Here is a 27295-nt window from a genome sequence, read left to right on the forward strand (position 1 = left end):
CATCTTTGGGGATGCTGTTTGAGGGCACTTTTAAAAGAAAGGAAGGAGAGGAAATTCTGCGAACGAAAATGTATGTGAGGTTTCTGGGAATCTAGGGATCAGTTTGTCCTGAAGTGTTGTATGTATCCCCACCGAACTATTCTTTTATCAAAACGAATATTTTTTTAATCAAAAGGTAGGTTGGGAGTTATTTTTATTTGTTTGTCTGTTTTAATTTTTAAATATAGGCCACCAAAATATCTATTTTTAATGATTTGTTGCTAGTTTTTTGTTAAATAGTTAAAGGTAATTTAAAAAAAAAATGTTTTACTCAACGTACCGTGAAAATAAAATTAAACGTGAAATAAAAATAAATGATATTCAAAAAGCTTTTTTTTTGGTTCCAAATTTTAATTTATTAATGACAAATTTGTGTGAAATTGTAATTTAAATTTAAGCCAATTGTTTTTTTTTTTCTTTTTATTTTATGTTTCATCGTATTTACCATAGAATAAAGAATAACACAAGAAGTGCCTTGTGGGCGTGTTTCGTGTTCCAAATATTTGCCTCATTGAGGGATAACTTTCCAACACAAAACTGTGCTTACGAAATTTAAATGGGATAAAGGTATGCGATGTCAGGCTAGTATAAGTGATATGGAAGGCTGGGCTATTGGGCTAAACGAAAAATTTGTTTCCTCTCGATTGTAAGGAAACACTTCTAGTGTTATTCTTTATTCTGTGATATTTACATAGCAGGTAGGGCAAACATGATTTCTTAAATAATTGTCAATATCTCACATAAATACAAAAGCTGATTCCTAAATCATGAAAAACGAATTTATTTTTAATTTAAAAATAAAGGCCACATTCGTACTAGATTTTTGCTATCCTTTTGACTAGTATTTTGGCATCAAATTCAAAATTAAGTTTTTGTGAAAAAGGTCGCAAAGCTGTTCCTCTTACAAGTGTTGCGGATTTGAAATATTTACCTATTAGAATGTTCAGTTTAAATATGTTAAATTACGAAACCGGGAGTTGATATGAAATTAGTTGCCAAATCAATGCACGTATTATTTGTTTCACTTACAGTGTAATTACAACATTTAATAAAATATTCAAAAGTTACTCACAATTACTGATGAAAGTCCTTTGAAACTTCATCTTTAGCAATTCTTTCGCTAGATGGCATCTGGTCGAATATACCTTCCCTTGTGCTTCTGGCGTCAAAAACGCCACCGCCACAAGCGTGGCCAAAACAATAAACACCTTGAAGTCTCGCAGCGGCGAGCGGCGCGGGCAGCGTTCTTGCGACATAGCGGTCACCAATCACTGATCTCCGTACTGATGATGACGATGACTATACCATGTGATGATTACAAGTGCCGTAATAATTGTTGTGCAACGTTCGTGGTGTTGTGATAGTGCAGCGTGTTGATAGCGGGAGCGGTGCGGACATACTAAATACGGACTAGCGACTAGCGACTAGTGACTGCAGCGAGCTAGTTCATACGGAGTAGATTTTATCGGTAGACACGGTACAAGGTCGAGTTTGTTTTGACATTTGGAGACGTTCAAGCTGTAAGCAAGTTTGTAAATAATAACTAAAATGTATTTTTTGTATCACTAGATAGATGTAGGTACCGTGGTAGGTCTGATAAGGCTTTGTATTACATACACAGGTAAAAAATTGCGTAGCAAAAAGACAAAACAAAGGGCTTGGAAAAATATGTATGCATCAATTTTCTCTTATATTTTCTGTTTATCCGATCGAGCTGACAGTCGGCATTCTTCAACTTTTGGTAGCAACGCGGACCCACATGTGAACATATCCGTATTTCTCTAAAATCGGATGACATTACATTAGGTAATATAAGAAATAAATGTCGGTCTTACCCGATCATCATTTGGCAAAGTTTCTATAGTTGTTCACTCCAGTTCTCGGGTAGGAAGGTCCAATCCTCATTCAAACCAATTTTTTTTAAGTTTCAAAAGAGATTTTAATATAAATGTATGATAGTAAAATTACTCGATATATTACTTTTATCTAATTATTGTCTTTAATTTTGTCTTTATTTTGAATTATTTACCTCACAAATTTTTTGATCATACAACTTTTCTTTGCAAATTGACAGTTCATCAAACATATTAACACTTTAAATAAATTAAAAATATTTGCCAAGTTAACATTTTCAAAAATGTAAATTGATGCTTAAAAAATATTTGACAAACAATGTCGCTATTTTTTTAGTTTAATAAGTATTAATTTTGTACAATATTAATTTATTATATCAGCAAAAGATAAGAAATATTTTTTGCTTGATATCGCAATTGCCTTTACAAGAAAGTTTAAAATAAAATTCGTAAATTTTCACTCAAGCGTTAAAATGTTAAACACACATCGTTAAAGTTTTAATTCACGTAAATTTTCTTTGTGTAAACACTTCATATTAATTCAAAACTGTGTTTGAATAAATAGTCGTTAGATTTTCAATTCATCGCAATTCCTAAAATGTTTTAAAATATTTTTTTTCGTATATTAATGTAATAATAATTTGTAAGGTTTCATCTGATCCTCTACAGATTAGGATCAAGTACAGTCGAATTCACTAATCGTGTATTATCACCCACATGCAAAACAACATACTTCCTAAATTAATATTTGTCAAATTGCTAACTGAAAAGGAAAAACAACAAAAATATTAACGTTCTCAAAATTTGTCCTTCTGTTTGAATAATTGGTTTACGTCTCCCACTACAAATTTGAAGTTGGAAAAATTTTAGCTAGAGGGCAATCTCAAAAGTGAGGGGCTCTGATTTTTTAATATAACGGAAAAATGATTGTTTTTTGTTCAATATGCAATTAAAATATCAAAAATATTGGAAGGTTTGGTTCTCAAATTCTCGCGTAAGACCACAGACGACTCTTCCTCAATGACATGGCATCGAGCTGGTATGACATGAGTATACAAAAATTACCACAGCGCTTACAAAAATCCATCGACTGAAATCGCGATTATAGCATAAAAATATGTAATTATTAAAAAAAAAAAATTATCACCGTGTATTTAAAAAATAGGATTCCTTACTTTTGGGATCACCTCCACAATCTATGGGTTGTTTACACAAAATTCCGTTTTGTAATTTCTATACCAACGCAATTAAGCTATGATTATAAGAAGCTTACATTATCCATAAAAAAACAACCAGGTAAATACAACAATTTTTTAGGAAAGTAAAACTTCTTGTGAACAAATAACATAATTTTCCGAATGATTAATAAATTTTATTTTATAAAACCAACCTAACAAAAATTAGTAAAGTACTAGCGCAGATTCATAAAAAAACATGTGAAGGTCCGAATTCTCGAAAATTTTTACAATTTTGAAAATGGCAATTTAAAAAAAAACATATATGTTATAGTTTATCACTTGTATGAATTCAACAAATAATTTTGAAAATACCACTTTTTAATTCGAAGCAAATTAAAGTTCATTGAACCAGATTTCAAACTGGAAGTTTTCACCCATGAATAAATAACGCACATCACAGACAACCGTAATTAGTATGATTAGTAATAATTATTGTAATTGGTCCTTTTAAAACTATTTTTGTCCCTTTTGTTGTATTGATATTCTATTTGTTATTGAAAATGCTAGTTGATAATTCTTAAAATGTTCTTATTGAAAACTGTTCTAAAAAATAAATATGAAAATAACATTTTTTTAAACTTTTTTTTCCAGTTGAAATTTTGAACATTTGGTCAAATTTGAACTAGGTAACTCTTCCTCTGAACTTAGTCCATCATAATATTATGTATATTTAAACTCATTATCTACCTGAGCGCTTATAGCATTGTACTCTTTAATATACTTACATCTTATATAGGTACATATTGTGTTTGATTGTGTAGGTAACAAAAAAAACAACGTATTTGTAGTTTTTGTAGCAACAGTTACACCGGCGTACAATAAAACAGCTATTAAGTAATGTTGGCAATAACTTTCTACGTGAAAACATGGTTGAGGGGTAAGGATCTCGATTACAAATCTGGAAGTCACTGGTTCAAATTCCGGCGTGCGCAAGTAAATTTTATAAAATTACTTTTTGTTGTTTCAGGATCATATTTACCTGACAGGCCACAAAAGTGTTATTAGGTATTTTTTATATACCTGGTTTGCACGCAAGTATGACAATGGAAACACTGCACATTGTTTGTTAATAAAGATGCATTTTTTAAAGGAAAAAGCAAATTTTGCAATGAGCTGGCCAGTACAGAACAGAGATTTGATTAAAATTAATCTTCCTAAATTAGTTTTTTTTTTTTTTTTTTATTTCTTTGGCATTCACTATGTAACAATTTCTAGACATTTTTTGTTTTTAATCAGTTTTTAATTATTCACAATATACATTTGTATATATACGTAACAAAACTCATTAAAAACAAAAAATTCCTAAATTAGAGTTGTCGCTTGGTAGGGAACAGATTCTCCATAATGGAGTACTGATACCAACTATAATGTTTGATTGTGACGCATGGAACTACGAGTATGTAACATAGGAAGGATGAAAGTCGACTGTATATTGTAAAAATGAGATCCCTGAGTCATATTTATGGTAAAACAATCAATGATCATGTGAAAATGTAGACTATGTAGAGATTAGCAATAAATCTAGGCTGATCTAAGCGTACTAACTAGGATCAAGATGTGGGCAAGATCATCAATTTTATGATGTTTTTTCGATTTGCCTTGATAAGATATTATGACGATACTGCGAAAAATACACTACAACAATATAATATACGCACAAAATTTGATGACTGATAATTTATTCTTTATTACAATTTCCTAAAAAGGTATCCGTCCAAAATCATAATAATTGCATTGTATTCGTATACTCTGTTACTTTAGGTGATGCACTACGTCGTGTAATATTTTAAATCGAGCCGCTATCAATAACACCCTTTACGTAGATGGCGATAAGGTTTAAATTCCCGCTTAACACCATCCGCCTGTTTTGATTTATGCAAGAAAAAAACATGGTCAAAAAGTGACTTTTATTTTATTTTGTGGATGTTCGGGCATTAATATTTAATTTTTTTCCGATTATTTTATAGATAACTTAATTTTCCACATTATACAATAAAATTATAACCGAAAATGGATTCATAAGTCGGAGATTTTGAACATTAAAGCAGTTTTCATAGGCCTTATACATTATTTTTTTCTGGGCTTATAAAAAGACTTATCTTAAAAATACACGATAATTTCAAAGTCCATGATGTATTCTACTCGCCGTATTTAATTAAAGCATCTGAAACATTTCTAGGCGACCAAATTTGCAAACCAAAAACACATGATTTTGCATTACTACGTAGTGTAGACTTTGTGATAATATGCGAATGTATAATTTAAATTATTATTTTTCGGAATAACTTATTGAGTAAAACCTCAAATTATAATATTTAAATATTGAAGACAATATTAGTGGTTTTTAAACGCAAATCTGAAACAGAAAAATCAGAAAAGAAAACGGTCACATCTGGGACTCGAACCCAGGACCCTTGTCTTTCCGGGACAATGCTCTACCAACTGCGCTAATGGGACCCTATCCTCATCGGTCACTTTTAACTGTATCATACTTCGAATAAGAACTACCAACGTTGTCTTCATTTTTTCACCGCACATTTTTATTGGCAACTATCTTTATGTATGATCGCAAGATTCAACCCGAACTAAATGCAATCCTAGACAGCGTCTTATAGATAAACCTATCTTATTGTTTTTATTTTTAATGTGCGACATCTATTGACTTTTTCTGCAAGTCTAGAAATGAATTATTATTTTTCGGAATAACTTATTGAGTAAAACCTCAAATTATAATATTTAAATATTGAAGACAATATTAGTGATTTTTAAACGCAAATCTGAAACAGAAAAATCAGAAAATCACTAATATTGTCTTCAATATTTAAATATAATTTAAATATTTTTTCGTTAATAAAGTAAATTATAAGATATCCTGAAAATAGCCTTACATTATTAATGTTTCCTGTGAAATGATTCGTACAGAACTGTAACGAATTATTACTAAATTATCAATTTTTCTCCGTGTAAGGAGAATATGTCAAGCAAATGGGAATTGTAAAAAAAGTCGGGGACGTCCTAGGAAAATATGGCACGATCAAGTGAACAAATGCTAGAAATATACCATGTCAAGGGTCAGAATAACAGAAAAGTATGTAAAAAGCGATTTATGAATGCGAATGATGCAAGGAGTGTGTGCCGAGTTAATAGCGTGATGATTAGTTTGTCAGTAAGTTAGTCTCTACATTGCACTGTGCTCTATAAATGTATTAGTTACTTGCTATTCAGCATGTACGTGTATTCTTTTTACTGCATAATATGTACACATCTACTAACGTACATTTCAATACAACGGATACGGAACATGTTGTCGTTTACATATCATTACATATCGTTTACATAACATAATTATTATGAAATTTATGGAAATACATTTATAGGTACCTTATTTTTTATGAAAATAGGACAATGGAGAGGTTACGAATAATTTTTATGAAATACGTTAAAGTCTATTATAGTTTCGTCAGTCATGGATACACGTTACTTTGCACGCTATATTTAGGTAGGTACGTGGAAGGATATTGGCTTTCCATAAATGCTAATTTCTTTGAAATTTAAATATTTTTCACGTATCCGATTTTGAAAAACGAATTTTTCAGATGTACATCTTGAGAGGAATATACAAGCCAAAAATATGTATATTCTTAGTGTGTATAAAGAGGACAAAATTTCAGCGAAACGTTTGCTTTATTTCTTTCCCGTAATTTGTAGTTTGGCTAGCGGAAATTTCGTCTTATTCATACGTAGCATTATATCATCACAAATAATATAAACTGCCGTGGTAAGTAAAAACACAAGAGTCCTCCTTGAGGAAGATACTCTCAGTATCGCTCTGGTGTAAGACCACCATTCAGATTTGAAATGTTGCTAAAAAAAGGCGTTCGCCGTGTTTAATGACCATATCTGATTAGCCAGCTGCTCCACCACCATCTTCTTTCCCATTTCCTCCCCCTCCCCTCTACCTTAAGCCTCATAACGTACCCCGATTGGGGATGCCATAGTATCACTGGATCCTGACGGTTGGGTGCAATTGGGGCTCTTGTGCCGTATTCACTCGTCGAAATTACCATGCTAATGATCATTGTTAATAATTAATTTTTTTAAAACTTTTTTCTTACCTTTAAATATTATTTTAACTTACACTTTTACTTTTTTAATTACTTTATACTTCTCCCTTTTTTACACTTTATACTTGTGTTAATAACAAAATAATGTTGTGCCTTACGTACTAAAATACATAACTATATTTTATTATTATTCTTTATTTTGGCTTTCACCCATTAGGGGAGATCTTAGCCATACACAATTGACATTTTTCTTATTAATAAATACAACAAATTACAGAATAAAATTGATTACACATAATATAGATTTCGACAATAATATAGATAATGAAGAAATATGTAATGTAAAATGGTTGGTGTTTTTCTATTGTAAAAATAAATTTACCTTTGTTTATCTTTGAAACATCGTCCGACAAGGAAAACAATACATATACTGATGTAGGCACATAGGTTGGTATTTACATCTTACTTTAATTATGTATTTTGCATTTGCACATTGGTCTATAAAAAGAGGGATTCCCCGTTTACGGTTGGTAATTTAGATATAAATCACAATATAATTGTTAGGTAATACAGTCAAGTTTAAAAGTACAACTCATTCTTTGCAACGCTATTATAAAAAAAACACACTAATTATTTCATGAAGAACTCTAATCAATGATTTGATAAAGGATATGTAATACTTTGGGAATTCCAATGAAAATGACACATAATTAAGGAATCCCCAATCGTTCGAAAAATATATAATTACGATGTATTCCAGGAAAGGATTTGGCCTCCTATTTGTTTTTATTTTTATTCGAATACTGCACAATAGTCCCTACTGCTTCCAACCGTCTGGAGCCTGTGAGACTATGGTATCAGTTATTGGGGTATATTGTGAGGCTGAAGAAAGTGTGGAGGGGAACGAGATGGGTAAGATGAAGGTGGAGGGTTCCTGGCTATTACAGTCAATGGCGGTCTTACACTTAATATATTATTTTAAATGAATAAATTGTGCAATCCTGAAATCCTAGCCCAGAGGTTCCCAAACTTTTTTGCCCCATGGACCACTTGCCAAATATTTTTTTTGCCATAGACCCAAATATTGAATTTTCCTAAAACTATTAACGTCCCATGTGATGATCATTTATTTATTTTGTTAAAATATTCCCTTCCCTTGCCTGCCCAACAACCGGGTGGCGGTATAGTTGTTCTGTCTTTACATTGTGCAGACAGAGGCACCCTTGTGAGGTATTACACCAAATGAAAATGAAGCAGGATAAGCAACGGGAATTTCTTTCTGTAGCTAGCCCTACAGAACTGCCCCTTAAGTTCTTTGTCAGTGCTTATTCCGGTCAGTTCTTATTTTCACATGATATCCGATTCTTCAACGTTGCATTTCCATAGTAAAAATGTCCTCAAACTTAGTTTTGAAGTCTGTGTGAAGTGCATTTAAATGTTGAACGTCATTATTACCCTGGACGTTTTTAAAAACAAGTTGGGGAACTAGGAAAATTCGCGGCTTCCAATGTGCAATGTTTTGCTTGAATATATTAATTCTGACGAGAAACGGAACGTAGACTCTATTTATATACTTCAATTAACAACTTTACGAAATACAAAAATACAAATATCAAAAAAGTAATTTCTCAGTCTATTATATTTGTGATTGGTCTATTGTGTCATTTACGGAACTCCTAAATGTTGACTTGAGGTAAATGGGGGTCTGCTCGTATGTACCCCCATTTGAATCTCGTGGACCCCCAAATTTTTTTCTCGCTGACATAGACCCCCAGCATGCTGATATGGACCCCTGGGGGTCCATATAGACCACTTTGGGAACCTCTGTCCTAGCCCCTCAACCATGGAGGCTGTCAAAGTCAGTCCTAATTCTTGGTCTTAGTTGAGGTCCCTCGTCATTTAAAAGATTTTTTGTTTTGTTTGTAAAGCAAGTATCTATATGTGCCTTTATTTACTGTTTTCACTTTTGCAGTACAAACGTCAAAAGGGATACTATTCAACGTATTCTGCACTTCGTTGTATACGTCAGAACTCTGGGTTGATTACACTAAAATGGCACAAGCTTAAAGTCGCTTTAAATAATGCTTATCGCCAACTATTCCACCTACCGAGATACTGCAGCGCTACGGGAATGTTCCTGGAGGGACGAGTGCACTCTTTCAGAGCGCTTCTTCGCCACCACATGTGAAGCTTATGGCGCAGGCTACGCAAGTCAAATAAAACTTTCATCACTGCCATAGTTGCCTCGATGGAGTCCCCCCTGACAGCCCTCTGGAGAAGGGAGATGTTCAAATATCCTTCCTAAACGGTTGCTTGCATACATTGTTTAGTTCCATTCCGCAATGCCTGTCTGTGTATTCTTATTATTCGTCTGTGATTTTAAAGTATGGTATTTATTGCAATGCACTACTCCTGCAGACATTCTGGAAAAATGTTTCTTCTTTTTTGTTTTATTATAAAATTTGTTTATTTTATTTTATTTCTATTCTCGTACAAACATTTTACAGATGTTTACAGTTTACAGAAACTATGAGTTCCAGTTATACAAAAAAATGTTATATTTAGTAACTGTATATTAATAGCTTGGGTAGTAAGTGTTTTATAAACACGTCATTAAGAGAAACTGTGCTGAGAAGATTGCATGTTTTAAATAAAGTGTTACTCTACCGTCGCAAGTAAAAGAAAAATCATCATCCTTGAGATTCTAAACTCTCAAAGAGAATAATGTGGTACCACTCATAAACTCTCAAAGAGAATAATGTGGTACCACTCAATATTGAATTTTAGGTTAGTAGCAGTTAAAATTCATCATAATATTATGTATCTCCTTGAAATATACAATATTCGAAGATGAAGAATCCCTTGACGAAGTTATCTCAAATTTGATGGACACAACATCTGTACCTGATATATAGTGAATTGAAAAAAAAAGGATGAAGCGATATTAATGAAGCCGATTAGACGAAAAGAGAATAAAATAGATTATAATTAACGTAAGTATAGCAATAGATTACCAAATAATCATACAATAATAATAATCTATCTATTAAGGCGATGCACTACGTCGTGTAATATTTTAAATTGAGCCGCTATCAATAACAACCCTTACGTATATGGCGATAAGGTTTAAATTCCCGCTTAACACCATCCGCCTGTTTTGAATGATTTTAAAAAAAAAAAATTTATAGTGAATACCTCACAAGAGTCCCAACTGCTCCCGTCTGGAGCCAGTGAGACTATGGCATCCCCAATTGGGGGATGTTGTGAGGCTAAAGGTAAGTGGGGAAGGGAAAGAGGAAGGTGGGGAAGTACCTGGCTATTCAGATCTAGTCACTAAACACGGCTAAAGCCATTTGGAGCAACGTTTCAATTCTGAATGGTGGTCTTACACCAGGGCGATACTGGTAGTATCTTCCACTCTGGAACGTGCCTCAAATATACTATATATTATTTTAATTAATTAATTGTGAAATAACACAAATTAATCATATAAAATTTATTTGCGCACGCCGGGTTCGAACCCGCGACCTTCGGAATGGCAGTCCAATGCGTTACCACTGGACTATGCCGGCCGCCGTGATGCAAGAAAAAATCATGTCCAAAAAGTGCCTTTTATTTTATTTTGTGGATGTTTAGGCATAAATATTTAATTTTTTTTCGATCATTTTTTAAATAACTTAATTTGCCACATTATAAAATAAAATCATAACCGAAAATGGGTTCGTAAGTAAAAGATTTTGAACTTAAAAGTAGTTTTCATAAGCCTTTAAATTATTTTTTTCTGGGCTTAAATCTGACCGAGGCGTCGACACATTATGAAAGTATTTTTTTCTTTTTCCATAATTTATTCATTAATTTATTAACGTCATTTTTCGGGGCTTTTACTCGAAAATATTAAGAAATATACGCATTTTACGCAGAGTTTTTCGAAATTTACTGTAGACATAGATCTTTTTTCTTGTTTTAAATGTAAAAATCGCGATATTTAATCAATCTCGGAATAAAACTCTAGATTTGTATAAAATAAAATCCTGCCCGTTAACGCCACGCGGCCGACCGCCCGCCACAGACACCCATCTTTATATATATTACAAGAGATTTAATAAAATTTTAATAATTAGTATTATTATTTAAATGGATCGATAATGAAGGTTGACAAAAATAGTAATAAAATCTACATAAAAAAATTTTAGCAAACCTTTTAGTCGCCAATCGAAGCCGGTCAAAAGTATGGATATTTCTGACCGGATAAATATTTCGTCGATGTCATTATTTTTGCGAAGAGCTTCGAAATTTCTCCGTCAGATGTCAGCGATTAAGCCCATCCTGTCGCCTGTCGTTCTTTCAATGGCGGATTAGTTAAACGTCACGTTTTTCACACGGTGGGCAGCGTAGATACGCTTTTTAACATTTGGTAGACATACTCGTAGTTGGATATTAATTTTTTCCAAGGTCTGTTAGTTTAAGTAAGCTTAGATTTGGTTTGGTTCAGGAAGGCTATGTTACGTTACGTTAGATTCGGTTTACTTTAGGTCAAGTTAAATAATGTATGGATTTTATAAGCTTTTTTTCCTGGGGACTGGTAAATGCTCTACAATTTAAAATATTATTTACTTTTTTATTCTTCATTGCAAGCACCTGCTAAATTGCCAAAGCTGAAAGTTCCGATGAGTACACCGATAGAAAAAAAAATATTTTAAAAACTGTCATGTTTACAATGTACAAAAATATTATTCATTTTAAAAACAAACAAAAAACGTATCTGAATACTCCACTGCCCAACATAAATACTCAACCAGGGCATTGAAGTTACCCACCGCTTTCCCACCCCGGTATAGGTGACTTATGGTCACCCCTTCGGAGTTCTCGCAAGAATCTAATTTTTTTGAATAAACGGCTCTACAATTTAAAGTGAAGTTAGACCTTCAATGTCCCCGCATACGGTGTTAGGAAGCGGTATGCAAGCGCTTACAGATGAGTGACTACAATGGGTGTTATGATCAATGAATACTTCTCAAAAATTTAAAACAAGAACAAATAAACATAGAAAATCAGGACAAAGTTAGAAAGCGTAGAATTCACAGTCTATTTACGAGAACGAAAAAGGGAGAAAAAAGAAAGAGGAACATATTGTACCAAAGTATCAGCAACCTAAAGTAGAGAAAAGAGATGAGAAGTACATGGTAAATAAGAAAAAAAAAGAAAAAAAATACATGATCAGTAACCATCGCGAATATCGTGTGGTCACCGAATTCAGGTGAGCTGTAAGCAAGAGAAAAAGAAAACACAAAAGAAAAGTGGTTCAATGCCTCGCAGCTGGCAGTCCCGAGGATGGATTGGTGGTGGTTGGGAAGACAAATGCAGGTCCAAGTGTCGCGCCCTTAAGCCGACCTCGTGGTGGTGCCCAGAAGAAAGTATATGGGATGATAGGGATTAACCCTAAAGACCCTAGGGGAGAAAAGCGTCAGGAAGTCGGAGGCAGGGCGGAAGGCACCCAGGTCAGCACGGACTTCCCTCTGACCCACAACCACCCTCAGGGGTGGCACAGATGTCTGGCAGAGTTCCATAAGTGCTAGAGCTTCAGTGAGCTTATGCGGGGACTAGGTCCGTGAACAACCCCTTATGGGGATATCAAACAACACAAAACAAGCAATGGAGTTCAGTTCTGGTCTGAATGGTTTCAAGATCTAAGATAGAAAAAAAAGAAAAGAAAAAAAAAAGAAAAAAAAAAAACATACAGTCAGAAAACATTAGTGTCTATTAAGTAGATGAAAATTAAGATCGCAATAAACAATATAAAGTCAACAATTTAACAATCATAAAGTTTTACCTGAAAGAATAAGAGAATTAGATAAAAGAAGTAAAAATAAAAACATATGAAACACATTGTTTGGATTACTATAAAAGTAGATAAGTATATGCTAGAAAGAAGAAACAAGAAACATGTAGAGTTGCCAGTGCCATAAGATTAACTTGAACCATAGTCTGTCATCCTCACTTGTACATTGATTGCAGCAGCTTGGGCAGGGCAATCTCTATCCCCTGTGGGATGGTCGGCAGGTTTTTTGAAACGTGTACAAGTGGCACAGACAGCGGGAAGGGCTTTCTTAGGGCAAGTCTCGTAGTTATGCCCCAAAGTGGCGCAGTGACGGCAGGTTTCATTGTCTTGCTGACAATACTTACTAATGTGCCCATATTGTTGGCATTTGAAACACCTGGTTGCCCCCGTATAATCCCGAGTACGGCAGGCATTCCATCCAAGGAAGCACATACCGCTGTCTATGAGAACTTTTCTGGCTAACGGGTGACATGTAACCACCATGTTCATGGTGGGAGTGTCTCTCTTGCCAAAAAGCGAAACTCGCCGCATGGTTCTAAGATGATCTTCAAGAGAAAGCGTCGTTTGACCTACTAGATTATTGGTAAAGACCTCAGAGAAGAGCTCCTGGTCTGCAGATTGCTCTCCTTTAGGGACATTGTATAAGACAATCTTGGGAAGGCGTCCAAGTGGATTGATCATCTTAAGACCATTTGCAGCGAGCTTCGCTTCGGCCTTCCTGATGTTCTCCAATCCTTTTTTGTCTCTGGCTTGGAAAGCCATGCCAGCACCCTTGATTTTGCGGGACCGAACAATCTGGAAGTCATCTTGTTTAGGGTTGAGAACCTTCTCAAGCTTCTTCAGAGTGTCCTCCGAAGTTTTACCCTCCGGCACCTGAGGATAGAATAGGACAGTCAGCGGTTTCTGAGGAATTGGTCGTTCATGACCGTTCACCAGAATCTTTTTTGAAGCAGGCAGGTTAGCAGCAGCGTTAGCATAGGAGAAAGTCTCCTTATGTAGTGGCATAGTAGGAGCAGGAACTGATCGAGAGTTAATGAGCAGGTCTAGCCTAGTTGTAATGGCCGATTGAGCATTCAACATCTCGTCTATGGTAGAACTTCTTGTCGAGAGAGTGTTCATTTCCAACATCAGACGAGTAATGTCCGACATGAGGTCATCTAGGGTGGAGTTCAGCAAGTTTTTATCAGCCTTATTAAGCTTGTTACTACCATCTGAGATTATTACACGAATTTTTTGGCATTTTTCCAGAGCTGGAATTGCCTTCATTTCTTGATTGCCAGGCGAGTCACTGTACCTAACTCGTTTTTTATTTTCGGCATTCGGAGTGGTGTAGGGAACAATGGAAGGCATTTCTTGATTATCAGCTCTAGTCGGAGTATCCTGGGCAGTAGTTTGTGTAGTACCTGCTTCAGCTCGTTTTTTATTTTCAGCAGTCGGAGTGGTGGAGGGAGCAGCGGAGGGCACTTCCTGGTTATCAGCTATAGTCGGAATATGCCGGGCAGTAGTTTGTGCAGCTCCTGCTTCACTGTCTGCCTCAGTTGTAACAATATCCCTATGGGACTTTTTTTTATATTTTGTGGCTTTAGAAGGTCCAGCAGTAGGCGGAATGGTGGATAAAATATCCTCAATTTCTTTCAACAATTGTTTACGACTCTTCGGAGGAATCGCAGAATTCCCAATGGAGCTGTCCGAATCATCGGAAGGACCCTCACTAGACGCCATTTATAAAGAAAGAGGGAAAAAAAGACAAAAAAGGAAAAAAAAAAGAAATGGGGAAAAAATATTTTTTCCCCAGATTTTACAAAATTTTCCCCAAAAATGGGGAAAAAAGTCGGGAAAAAACTTTTCAAAAATGTCAATACATATGAAGAAATGTCAAAATTGGATATCGAAAAATGTTTTAAAGAAAAATCAATAAATATAAAAAAAAGTATTTAGGATTGATCCAACAAAGCTTCCAGAAGCCTCTAGAAGATTCCAGAAGGCTCCAGAACGCTCTAGAACAATCCATTGAAAAAAAAAAATAGCACGTGGTGAGAAAGGAAAGAATTTTGTAAACAAGTGACGTCACAGAAGAATGTTTACTCGAGAGCTTCTAGAACGTTCTAGAGAGTTCTGGAAAAAGACTAGAGAAAAACATGGTAACAATAAGGTCACTGCCCTGGAGAAAAAAAAAACACTATTTTCACAAAGGAATATCACAAAATCACTGTTTTTTAACGGGAAAAGTATGGGCGATAGAGGATCGAACGTATAACTGAATTTATATTGTTAAATAGAAAGAAAAAACACAAAAACGGGTACGCAAATACGACAAAGTACTGCGTAGTACGGAAAACACTCGTAAAAACGGGCAAAAGCCCGTTTTTAAACAAAAGAAATACACTGTTGTGTTGTAAATAGTGATACTGATAACGTATATGTAAAAAATATTAAAAAAAGCGAAAATTTTCGTTATTTTCGGGAGTACTACAAGGTTTGAGAATTGTAACTCCGGAGCGAGATTAAAGCGACTGCACTAGCGGGCGGCGAGAACTGAAACTAACCAGGGCAATAAGGTAAAATATACTGGTTACTCCCAGTTTGATAATAAAGGAAATATAAAATTCTACGCTTCAAAACTTTACATAAAATGCTCAGCCAAATCGAACAAAAAATAAAGGAAATTAATATATTTAAAACAAACATAAAAACACGTCTGAAAGAACAAAAAGATGGTCTATAGTCTATAGCCCTCCTCGGAACAGTTCTCCCTAATAAGTAGGACTGTGAGATCTTTAAATTTATACTTACATTATGCTTTATACTTACATTATGCTTTATACTTACATTTTGTTTTATACTTACATTATGCTTTGTACTTACACTATGCTTTATACTTATTTTTTTTTTCTTTTCCAATTTTATGTCCGGGTTAAATCTTCCCTATATGAAAAACTAAACCCTTCCACACACTTTTCCACAAATGATCATCTAGTCAATCAACATTATGCAAGTGCATTATATAAGCAAAATAAATACAAAACAATACAAGAACAACACTTCAACTCACCAGAGATCAAATGGGAAAATAATTCACCGACTCCAGATATTTTCATATGAGAGGGTTCGGCTCGGTAGAACTCATAACAGGGCCTATAAATCCTACTGATCCCTCAACATAAATATTTAAAAAATCTTTCGTTATCCTACATGTATTAAAAATGACAGATTTTTTCATTTTTATATATTATATATAATTTTTTTTTGATAGATCTAATACGCCATAATTTTTAATGAGAGAGCTAGGTATAATGGTTTATACTTACATTATGCTTTATACTTACATTATGCTTTATACTTTCATAATGCTTTATGCTTACATCATGCTTTATACTTACATTAATCTTTATACTTACATTATACTTTATACTTACATTATGCTTTATACTTACATCATGTACAAACTTTATCATAGAAATTATAGTGTTACTCGATACTCAATAATCAATGTTGGAGATTCAATCGCTTGTCTTCCTTATTTCCTTTTCGATTGGAATTATTCAACACTGTACAACATTCTTACAAGGAAGCCAGTTCGATTATGCATAAGTTGAAAATTTTTAAATTTCACCGAATTTTTTTTCTGTGAAATTTAATAAATCGATTATTTTTCGACGAAACTGTATATAATACGAAGGTTTGCATTCTGATAATCAATAATCACGTAGACAGTAACTTTAAATGGGACAAAATTGTGACCAAAATTTTTAACCAGCTCCGATGTTTGGCGAGTAATTTTTATAAATTAAAATTTGTATTGCCTCGATCCGAGATATGCAAAATGGGTACCCAAAACCATTTGAAATGCAAAATGGAAATGGGTCAAAACCTTTCCATTTGAAAATGCAAAATGAAAAATGGTTTTTAGAAAAGCATTTCAAATGCAAAATGCAAAATACCTATTTTCAAAATGCATTGAAAATGCAAAATGGTTTGTCAGGTCAAACAATTAAAATAATTATGGAATTTTTAAACAATTTTGTCATTTAATAATGGACATCAATGTTGAACAAACATATTACATGATGGTAAATCCAAAAACGCCACGGTTACAGATTATGAAACAACAAAAAATTTGCGCGGGTCTAATGTTGACAACGTAAAAACATAGAAACTGCTATCTGCTATGCTAACATTTAATATTACAGCGTCATGGCCCCATGTTCAGTATTTTTTGTAATGGTATCACTCAATTGCCAGGGCTCCTACCAGGGAGCAACGTGACAAATGTAAATTATCTCTCATAGCGAGGTTGAGGACCGACTGATATTTGGGGCTTATGAAAAAAAATGAGTGGAGATAGTACGAAGAATTTTGCAAAAAAGCATTTAAAATGGAAAATGCATTGAGAAAATCATTTAAAATGCAAAATGGAAAATACCAATTTTGCATTTTGCATTTCCATTTGAAATGGATTTATTTGAAATAAAGCACATCTCTGGCCTCGATGCACTCTCAAACTTATATATCATTCTATGGTCGAATCAATACTTAGATATGGAATTCGAACTTGGGGACACTTGAGTAATATTAATATTAAATACATTCAAAATTTACAAACTGCTATAATTAAAAAAAATGGTAAACCTAGCATTTACAAAAAAAGAAACAACTTAAAATTACTGTATGGCTCTGAGGGCCTACTTCCAATTAAAGGGCTTCTCTGGTTTATTATAATTATGGATAATGAAGGAGAAAATGCGTGCAAAAAGTCATTGGTGCATAGTCACAAAACAATATTTACTGAAAAAAGGCCTAAAAATTCCACTAATATTAAATAAGTATGGTAGCAGAACACTTGACTATTTGATACCAGTGATTTATAAAAAAATTAACGAAAACTTCAACTTAAAAAATAATTAGGAACCCTGCCCTAAACTGACAAAAAAGTGGTTAATAAATGAACAAAACGTTTATCTATCCTAAACATTATATTGGTATTAATATTTAAACTTAAGCTAATGTGTATTATGTTATAACATTAAATGGTAGAACCTACAAACAAGCTGATTGTCACAGCTTTGTGGGACTACCCATATCTTATATTGTATTAAATGTAATTATATTCTATTTAATAAATAAATAAAAAAATAAATAAAAAAATTCATTTCTCCTATCGATGTTCATTAATCATCCAATAATTGAACGTTTGGTACGCTAAATTAATTTAATTTTCTGCTCCTTTAATGAAGGTATCTTTATTTTTACCCAGGGATCAAAACACTAAAGAAATTAGCCTTTGTTAAGCAAAGAACAGTGTTTTCTCTAGTAACAAACACTGTTTTTCAATTACGTAATCAATTCACGGGGAAAAGGTGTTTATTCCGGAGCTTGAGAAGATTTTATTTCTTTTCAAGTTGAATCTGTATCTGTAATCAAGAATAATCTTATCAAAAGTATTGACATAATGTATTTATTTACGCCCTGGTGGGCTTTAACGTAAAATGTATACAATACAGTAGAATAAACCATTTGTTGTAGTAACAATGGTGGAACAAGTACGTGTTTTGGATTTATAAAAGAAGTTACACGCATGACACATGTACAATTACACAGAAAATACCCCTCCTTAAAATAATAAATAAGATTATAAAATTAAACATTCAACCGGTGAAAAATATGTTATAAATCACAAATGATATACGGAAGTTCCTGGAGGGACGAGTGCACTCTTTCAGAGCGCTTCTCCGCAACCACTTGGGAAGCACATGGAAGACTACGCCAATCAAATAACACAATCATCACTGCAATGGTTGCATGTACGGAGTCCACCTGATGACTTTCTAGAGGTGGGAGATGTTCAAATATCCTCCATAAACGGCTGCTTGCACACATTTTTGTGTTTAATCTTTTTCATTGAAATTTTTAGTGCCTGTCTATGCATTGTTATTTGGTCTTATTCTTATTATTTGTGTGATTTCTTTATTGTTATTTTAAAATATTTAATGTATTGCATTGTACTACCTCTCCGTACATTCTGGAATAAACTCTTATTATTAATATTATACGGAATCTATAGATATGTCCATAAATGTATAAATAAAATAATGCAGTCGATTTATAGATATGTAGCCTGATAGCGATAGTTTGAATCATTTAAGTGATTTGACCTGAAAAATGTCAAATCACTTACATGATTCAATAGATTTAAATTGAAAAATGAACACTTTTATGTGTTTTTTTGGTTCAGTAGCAGATATTTAATCAACGCTTCATGCGGACTTTGTGGCGATGACACTGCGATCTCTATTTTTCGTTTTCCTGGAAATTTATGCAAATTCAAATATGCCAGTTGGAGAGATTGTACTGCTTCATATACCTTATTCTTCTACTACGAATATAATCATAGCCCATGGTGGTGATTTAGCCAGCTGGAAATAGTTAGGTTGATCTTAAATTCCTGTCGGAAAGGAAAATAACATGTCTTTATTTTATCTGGACAGTTGGAAATATTTTGCGTAAACTTTTTTTTGTATTAATACCGCACGTTTTGCCCCCAATAATCTGGAGCCAATGAGACTTTTGTATCCCTAATAGGAGTATATCGTGAGGCTGAAGGCAATGGGAAGGGAGAGGATATGAGAAGATGAAGATTGGGGATGTACCTCGCTACTCAGATTTGGTCAATAAACACGGTTAAAGCCATTTTAAGCAACATTTCAATTCTGAATGATGATCTTACACCAGGGCGATGCTGAGAGCATCTCATTCCCTCCCCACTACCACCACCCACAGAACATTTCCCAATTGGTTATGACTTAGTAAAACTGGCTCTAAACGGTTTTGGTTTACCTGTCTTCGACCCTAGCTGTCTATCTACCATACCTGCTAATTTTCTATGTTTTAGTTTTTTTTTTAAATCATCAAAAATGCCACTGGAGACCAAAACTTCATTTATTCCAAATGATGTCAGGATCACTTGTTAAAGTAAAGTCAGGTACGTCCTTTAACATCATTTAAAAATGATAAGTATATCATTGTGCATAATAATATTAACATAACTTAAGGATAATCCAATCCCTCGAAGTTCCCTATCGTGTTCACAAAATGCTTGATTTTTGAAGAATACAATGCAGATTGATATTTTTAATTCCTTTCAAGATATACATTCGAATAGACAAAACGATTCGATTTAACAGAATTCTTCCCTCAAAGGCAGAGCGCAGATTGCTTTGAGCGCGTGTAACCGAAAGTACCAATTCAGAGTATTAATTCTCTACTTCCGCACCAATGCATTCTCTGTAGTGTAAATCTCTTACTTTGAAGTAATGTGTAAAGCATAAAGTATGGTTTACGGGTTTTCAAACTTTGTGGTAAACACTGTACCCCGCATTTTAGAAGGACTGCTTTGCGACCCTGTGAGGTGGGTGAATAGGTGGGATTGGGCGCGATTTTGAGTAAACTGAAAGTATGTTTCCTGTTGTATGCTGATAATGCGGTGCTGATTGCCAACAGTATAGAAGAACTACTGTCTCTCGTGTCTAGGATGAAAGAAGTATGTTTGAAGAATGAGTTAATGATGAATGTAAGTAAGTCTAAAGTAATAGTGTTTGAAAGAGAGAGAGCACGAAAAGAATGAGCAATACAGTTGTGAATGAGGAATACTTGGAGCAGGTGAATGAATTTGAGTATTTAAGAAGTATGTTAACGGGAGATGGGAAGGCTATATATTGAAAGAAGGGCAAATGCAGGTAACTCAATAAATTAACGGAGAACTGAACGCAATTCGTTATCCTGTTATTATTATTATTATTATCAATATGTTTTTATCATTGACGGAAAATGAATAATTTTAATACAACTTCGCGCCTCATAGGAATTTGTTCTATTTTTTTCGCTAGTGACATTACCTAGGCGTTAATAAGACAAAACTGTCTCTCAGTGATGTTTCGCAAAGACACCACTGTCGGAAGTATATTCATATACTTATGCTCCAATACCCAAAGCGTTTAGTATATGTTGTGTTGTTCGCATCAATTATGAATCTCTAACCTATTTTATATTAGTTACAGTATTTCAAATTTCATGTTATTTTTTTAAATTTTTTTTTATTAGGTACAATTTTTTTACAATTCAAGTTTTCCAGTAATGTAGGCCTCACTGGGTGGCTGGCCCGAGCTGAGGCCTTCATTTTATAATATAAAAATATAAACTACATAATACATTACAGAAAAATTATCCATTTAAAATTAAAAATACATAATAATTTATTTAAAATTAAAAAATAGTACATTGAAAATAATCTTGTGTGTTTGTGAGTGATGTGTGTTTATATTGGTTTTGTGTGTTACGTGTAGGTTTTATTTTTATTTTATGCTATGAAATTTTGGTAATATTGTCTTTTTTGTTCTTTAATCCATTTTGTTATTTTGTGTGTGAATTTATTTTTATTTTCCTCAATTTTAATTTCAAGTTTTAAACTGTTGAAAGCTTTAATTGCATGGTATTGGTAGTGTCTTTGTCCAAAGTTTGAATTTACCGTCGGAGTTTTTATGTTTTCTTTGTACGCTTGTCTAACTGGTCAGTGTTATTTTGTGTATGTTGAAATTTTTTTTTTTTTTTTTGTCAAAAATGTAGTTTAGTAGTGTTTTAACGTATAATTGGCGTATATCTAGTACGTCAGAGCTGTTGAATATTTGATCTGTATCATATATTATTTTATGTATATTCAAGGGCTTAGGATCAGTTATGTAAATTTTGAAATACGTTTATTAGTAAGAGGGTGTTTGTTTTATATTTTTTATTCATAAGTGTGGGAACAACATCGTAGGCGTTTATTGAAACTCCATCTAAATCTATTGACGAACCACAGCTTTGGATTAACATGCAACAGAATATTATAGTCTATTCCTGCATGAAATTTCTTCATTACGCCTCCATGCCTATAACACTGATAGACACTGTGAAATTATACAGCCCACCGAACAGACTATACTATGTATAATAATTATCTGCTATACCTACTGCTGGGTTCGTTCACTGTATGGTGAGCTTTGTCAACATGTCTTGCAAACTATTCCCAAGAAATTATTTCATTAAAAATAGTGTTCGTTATCAGTTGTTAATCCGCGGTTCTACAAAGATCAAGAAAATTGTATTTTAAACCAAACAAAAATTATCAACGAGATTTTAACAGATCCAGGAAACATTAATGTAGGGAAAATATGTAACAAAATTCCCAAAAAGTGATGCAATCGGTACGATTGGTTTTGCTTTGCGACTATACCATTTGTGATGGACTTGCCCTGGGATAATTTTTTTTTATTATTGATTTATTATGGTGGGAAAGAAATTTTCAGTTGGTCTCACGACATAGGGAATTACCAGATGTTGGACAACTGATTTTAAAACAAGTGCTTAGATTTATTATGGTGGGGAAAAAACTTGGAACATGCATTGTATCGTCAGAGACCTCCGGGGTGGTTTTGATTCTTAGATTTTATTCAGTGGAGTAGCGACGAATTTAGTTTGGGGCGGATAGAAAAAAAACCCTAACAAGATCAATAAGAAACAATTCAACTAGGTTGAGCAATGCTACTAAGTGACTTTCTATGTATGAAATACGCCGTTAAATATAGTTACGTAATTTTCTAAGGATTTAGACGAATTATAATTATGAATAGCGAGGTAAATAACATTTTAACAGGACGAGTTTGGAATTTACCTAATTAAATTAAAATCTCGCAAGAAGATTTAAAAATAAAACTATTACATCATAATTATTTACTATATCCTAGAATTAGGTTGGTAATTTGAAAAGAGGCTAAAATGCTGGTAGGCCGACACGCCACTGGACTGGAAGGGTCAAGTTTCATCCTTTGAACAAAGAATTGCACAGTTTACTTGAGAAGTAACAATTTATTGGTTTTGAAACGATTTAAATTAATGTGACGGGTTCTAGAGCTCATAATTGATGGGGTCTTTTAGTGCGTTTCTGTCCTTGGATACACAAAATTTTGAGAATTTAAGAGACATAAATTAGAAATCGCATATGGCGAAAGGCGGGGTTGGTTTGGGAAGAGGGTCTGGATTTGAAAGCGCGGGGAGACGGTCGAGACAGTTAGCGTTGAAGAACGGGAGAAGGAAGTCGATAGTCGAGGGTGAAAAAAGCGGTTCAAGATAGTCAGTTTGAAAGCGTTGGGAGACAATCAAATAGAGTCAAGGGGGTCAGAGTTTCAAGGTCTGGGAGACGGTCAGGAATAATCAGGATTGGTCAGCTTTTTAAGATAGTCGAGGCAGTAAAAACTAGGAAGCGCGTCAACAAGAATTAATCGTCGGGACGCGAACACGGCTAAAGTCATTTAGTGTAGAAGGTGTGGTTTTCTAACAGCATGAGTATTTTACTACATGTGACTGTGTTTGTTTTTTTATAATTATTTGGATTGTTGACACTAAGATGTATCGGTAAGTCTATTATAATCTAATTATTAACACTTATTTCCCTAATGTTAACCAAATAATTCAATTGTATTTTGAAGTAAGGGTATTTAACTTGAGTACTATAGGTAATTATGTTAAAATCTTGAACGGAAGAACTTGCGACAATAGTCCGGACCCGTTTGCAAAGGAGGCCATAAATCGCCTATTGCATTGAAACCGACCGGGTCTTGGCTATTACAAAAAGGACGAAGAGCGGTTACCCTGAAACCGCTTTAGATCATTCAAAAATAGACATTATTTATGAGTTAGACAATTTTTTCTGCAATTTAAAATGATTTAATAATTCTCCAGTAATAATATTTAACGATTAGGTTATACGGAATTCATAAAATATATTTAATTAAATATAACTTATTCAAACATCATTCTCACTTAGCCGTGTGCCGCGAGCGCACCATTATTTCAACTATTAGAGCCACGTACGTATACCTACGTACCACTAATACCTACTTCCAAGTCCGTTTTACGAACTTTGTGAAGGCTACGGTGTATTGTAGTTATTACAGGGGTTTCTCTGTTAGCATATAATTTTCATTCATTTTTGAATCGGGATAACGCAGCGGATTGAAGCTAGCCGCCGAGAGAATGCATCTGTCTGGCATTCCTATTCTATCAAGTGAGATTTTCATTTTTCATAAGTTTGGCGGGGACGAAGTGTACGAATTTTACGTAGGCTGTCTTATCTTATCAAAGCGACAAAAGCGAAGGGAACGAAATTTGTGATTGGCTTGCCTAATAGGGACTTTTGTGTTAGCAAAGTCGATAACCCTGGATACCGAGATAAAGTCTATTTCAGTAGAGCAGCGCCGGCTTTTCCCCTGCTCAGGTGTGGTTGAGTTATTCCCGTAAAAGCATCGGTTTCTGTCGAAGGTGTTGGAGGACCAGCCTTAGATAGTCACCCTGAATAGACCCCTGTTTCGAGTATTTTCAGCTGGTGAGAGGACGCTTTCACGGAGTTCAAATCGAAGGGAACGAAGATTGCTAATGGGCTTTCCTACTTGAGTTGGCTTGGTGGACGAAGGAACAAAGCGGATAAGGGCTATGCTATTCTTGTCTGGCGTATAAGGAGGATTTTCTCGCTGACAGAACGAAGGGATCGTGACGAATATGAAGTTGTCTCGGCGATTTCTGACGTCCTTTCTGTCAAATTTTATAAACACTTACCCCACTATAGGAGGAGAAGTCATCCAGAATTAGGTTGGGAATTGACTCCGACTGAAACCGTTTGAGCTGACGGAGATCGGATGATTTCAGATTCACGACCTGATGATTCCAGTATCCCTGATCCTTAGCGCCGGAAGTCGAGGATATCATTTTCTACCATTCTTTGATATTTGAAGCGAACGGAGGGTAACAAACGATAGAGCGAATGACCATGACTTTAAAGTGGGGTAAAATCTCCCGTCTCGGAAACATTCGTTATGTCGGATGGATACCCTCATTCAAATCAAATATTGAAATGACTATTTTGAGTGTGGACGAAAAACTTGAAGTATGTTCTGTATTGCACATATGGTAAACATGTGTCATTACCTCTACTGGAACGAGAAGCTGTATAGACTGGAGCCAGGAGCTATTTGGAGTAACGTGACTGTAGAGGCGAAGGCGAACAAACTGAAGCTGAATTCATAATTATTCTTACGAGCGTAAACCAGAGGGGTGTTCACGGGACTCCCGAACTCCTGACGTTGCTGATGCAAACCACTTCAGTATATGTTTATGTTTGAGGTTAGTAGAGTGGACTCCTAACTTTCGGCATACTGGCGAAGCTTAACTCATCATTGATTTGGGGGAGGTTGACGCGACCTAAACCTCGCGCTACCCACGTGACCCAAATGGTTCCTGACATCAGGCTATCATGCCACCGGACCGGAGCAGCTCCTTGTACCTAACGGTATAAGATGAATCTTATTAAATCATCATCATCATCAACATCATCATTTACCAACAAGGACCCACATCCCACCTTCATCACCCTCCGGCAGGAGGCAAAACATGTCATTATTTCATTTGTCGCTGAGCGATATTCAATTAATTTCTGGAGGTGTTGGGATTGGACCATCAATTTGGCTGCTCTCGAGCTGGTCACGTTGATGGATGGGATTTGGACGGAGACCAATCGAAAGCAACACATGTTTTGTCTCTAGCTATTCCCGAAAATACCTACTCATAGAAATAACTCACAAAACTAACAATCCATAGTCAAATCATTAACTTAGAATTTTGTGCATCTTGAATTGAATTGTATTTAGCGAATTTCATGGACTTGTAATTAATTGTCTCATTATATTAGCACATTATCGACTGCAGCAACCGGAAACGTTTGGGCGAGCAAACAAGGTAGGAAAAGGTAGTTAAAATCAGGGTAGTCGGTCAATGTCTTATTTTCAAACCATACAGAATGTAACACGCCTCATTTAAAAAGAACCAAAGTTACCACAACCAATTAAAAGGATCCTTCAATGAATTAATCACTGTCGAAACAAAAAATTGACACAACGTGACATATTAATTCGTTAAGATTGAAGGGTTGATAAACCGCGAGAAGTTGCAAATCAAACGTAACAAAATATTAATTCGTTATGAAGGTAGGGTAGAGCGTTTAAAAACATTACACTCTTTTCGTTATAAAGTTATACTTGATTTTTAAAAATATATTTCAAAATGCTTTCAAAGTATAGTTTTAGTTTACAAAATCACACAAAATGTAGCGTGTTTGGCACGAACTGATAGAATAACGACATAACAGTTCTAGTGTCAAGTGATTTGTTGTGATAGACTAAACATAAAAGGACCAGTTATAATATTTATCAAAACAATAAATATCAATTTATTTTCAAACAAATTAATATTTATTGTTTCCAGATTGCTCGGATATTATTTACATACGAGTAGACACAACCTCAATCCAATTGTTTTGTTTATTTTCCATTAGGTCACATTTATTACATTTCAGAAGAGTGTCCTTTGTTCGTCCATGAAATTTGTAAATAGATAAGATATTATATGAGAAATGGTAGGAATACTAGAAAAGTCGGTAGGAAGTAAAAATATACTATAAGAGCCAGGGGCTAGAAGGTGCAAGAAGAAGAAAAAAGATCCAACACGTAAGAGACTAGAAGAGACCAGAACAGACTAGAAGAGACAAGACTAGCCTAGAAGGGTGGAGAAGATGCAATAAGAGAAAAACTAAGAAGAAACTAAGGAACTAAAAGACATAAAGTTGTGGCACTACTTAATATCTAAAGAGTTTGCACATAATATTACTTCATAACTTAATATTAAATGATATTGTAGTCCTTATTATCTGAGATAATATATCTAAAGATATGACACATTATCTACACATATAGCATTACTGATTTTACGATTTTCTAAAGATATTTCACATTTTATCTAACGAGACTGCAATTATTAATAGAAGATATTGCAAATTTAATAATATAAGATTTCGCCCTTAGTATATCTAAAGACATGGCGCATTATCTAAAGATATTGCATTTAAGGTTGTATGGTTTTCTAAAGATATTTCATATTTTATCTAATGAAATGGCAATTATTAATTCAAGATATTGCATTTTCTTAATATTAAAGGTTATTAGCGTTCTTAGAATCCAAGATTTGGCGCTTGATTTATATAAAGATATGGCGCATTATCTACAAATATTGCACTTACAATTTTATGATAATCTAAAGATATTTCACCTTGCATCTAACGATTCGGCAATTATTAACACAAGATATTGCATATATGTTCAAAAACAGTTCAACCTCATTAAT

At 34.2% G+C, this 27295-nt stretch overlaps 2 protein-coding genes across 2 annotated transcripts in view; one reads left to right on the forward strand and one right to left on the reverse strand.

Moving 5' to 3' along the window:
• Positions 1 to 1461, reverse strand: part of LOC149411868 (lysozyme-like) — a 44698-nt gene extending 43237 nt beyond the window's left edge. Inside the window, exon 1 of the mRNA XM_089646528.1 lies at positions 1112 to 1461. Coding sequence (XP_089502654.1) covers positions 1112 to 1295 — 184 coding nt within the window. The 5' untranslated portion in view covers positions 1296 to 1461. The remainder of the gene's footprint in view (positions 1 to 1111) is intronic.
• Positions 1 to 27295, forward strand: part of Lrt (Leucine-rich tendon-specific protein) — a 311734-nt gene that overhangs the window by 190906 nt on the left and 93533 nt on the right. The gene's annotated exons all lie outside the window — the stretch shown is intronic.

The sequence above is a fragment of the Hesperophylax consimilis genome, chromosome 24 (assembly GCF_061612785.1).
Source record: "Hesperophylax consimilis isolate HC1 chromosome 24, BYU_Hcon_1.0, whole genome shotgun sequence".
NCBI lineage: Eukaryota > Metazoa > Arthropoda > Insecta > Trichoptera > Limnephilidae > Hesperophylax > Hesperophylax consimilis.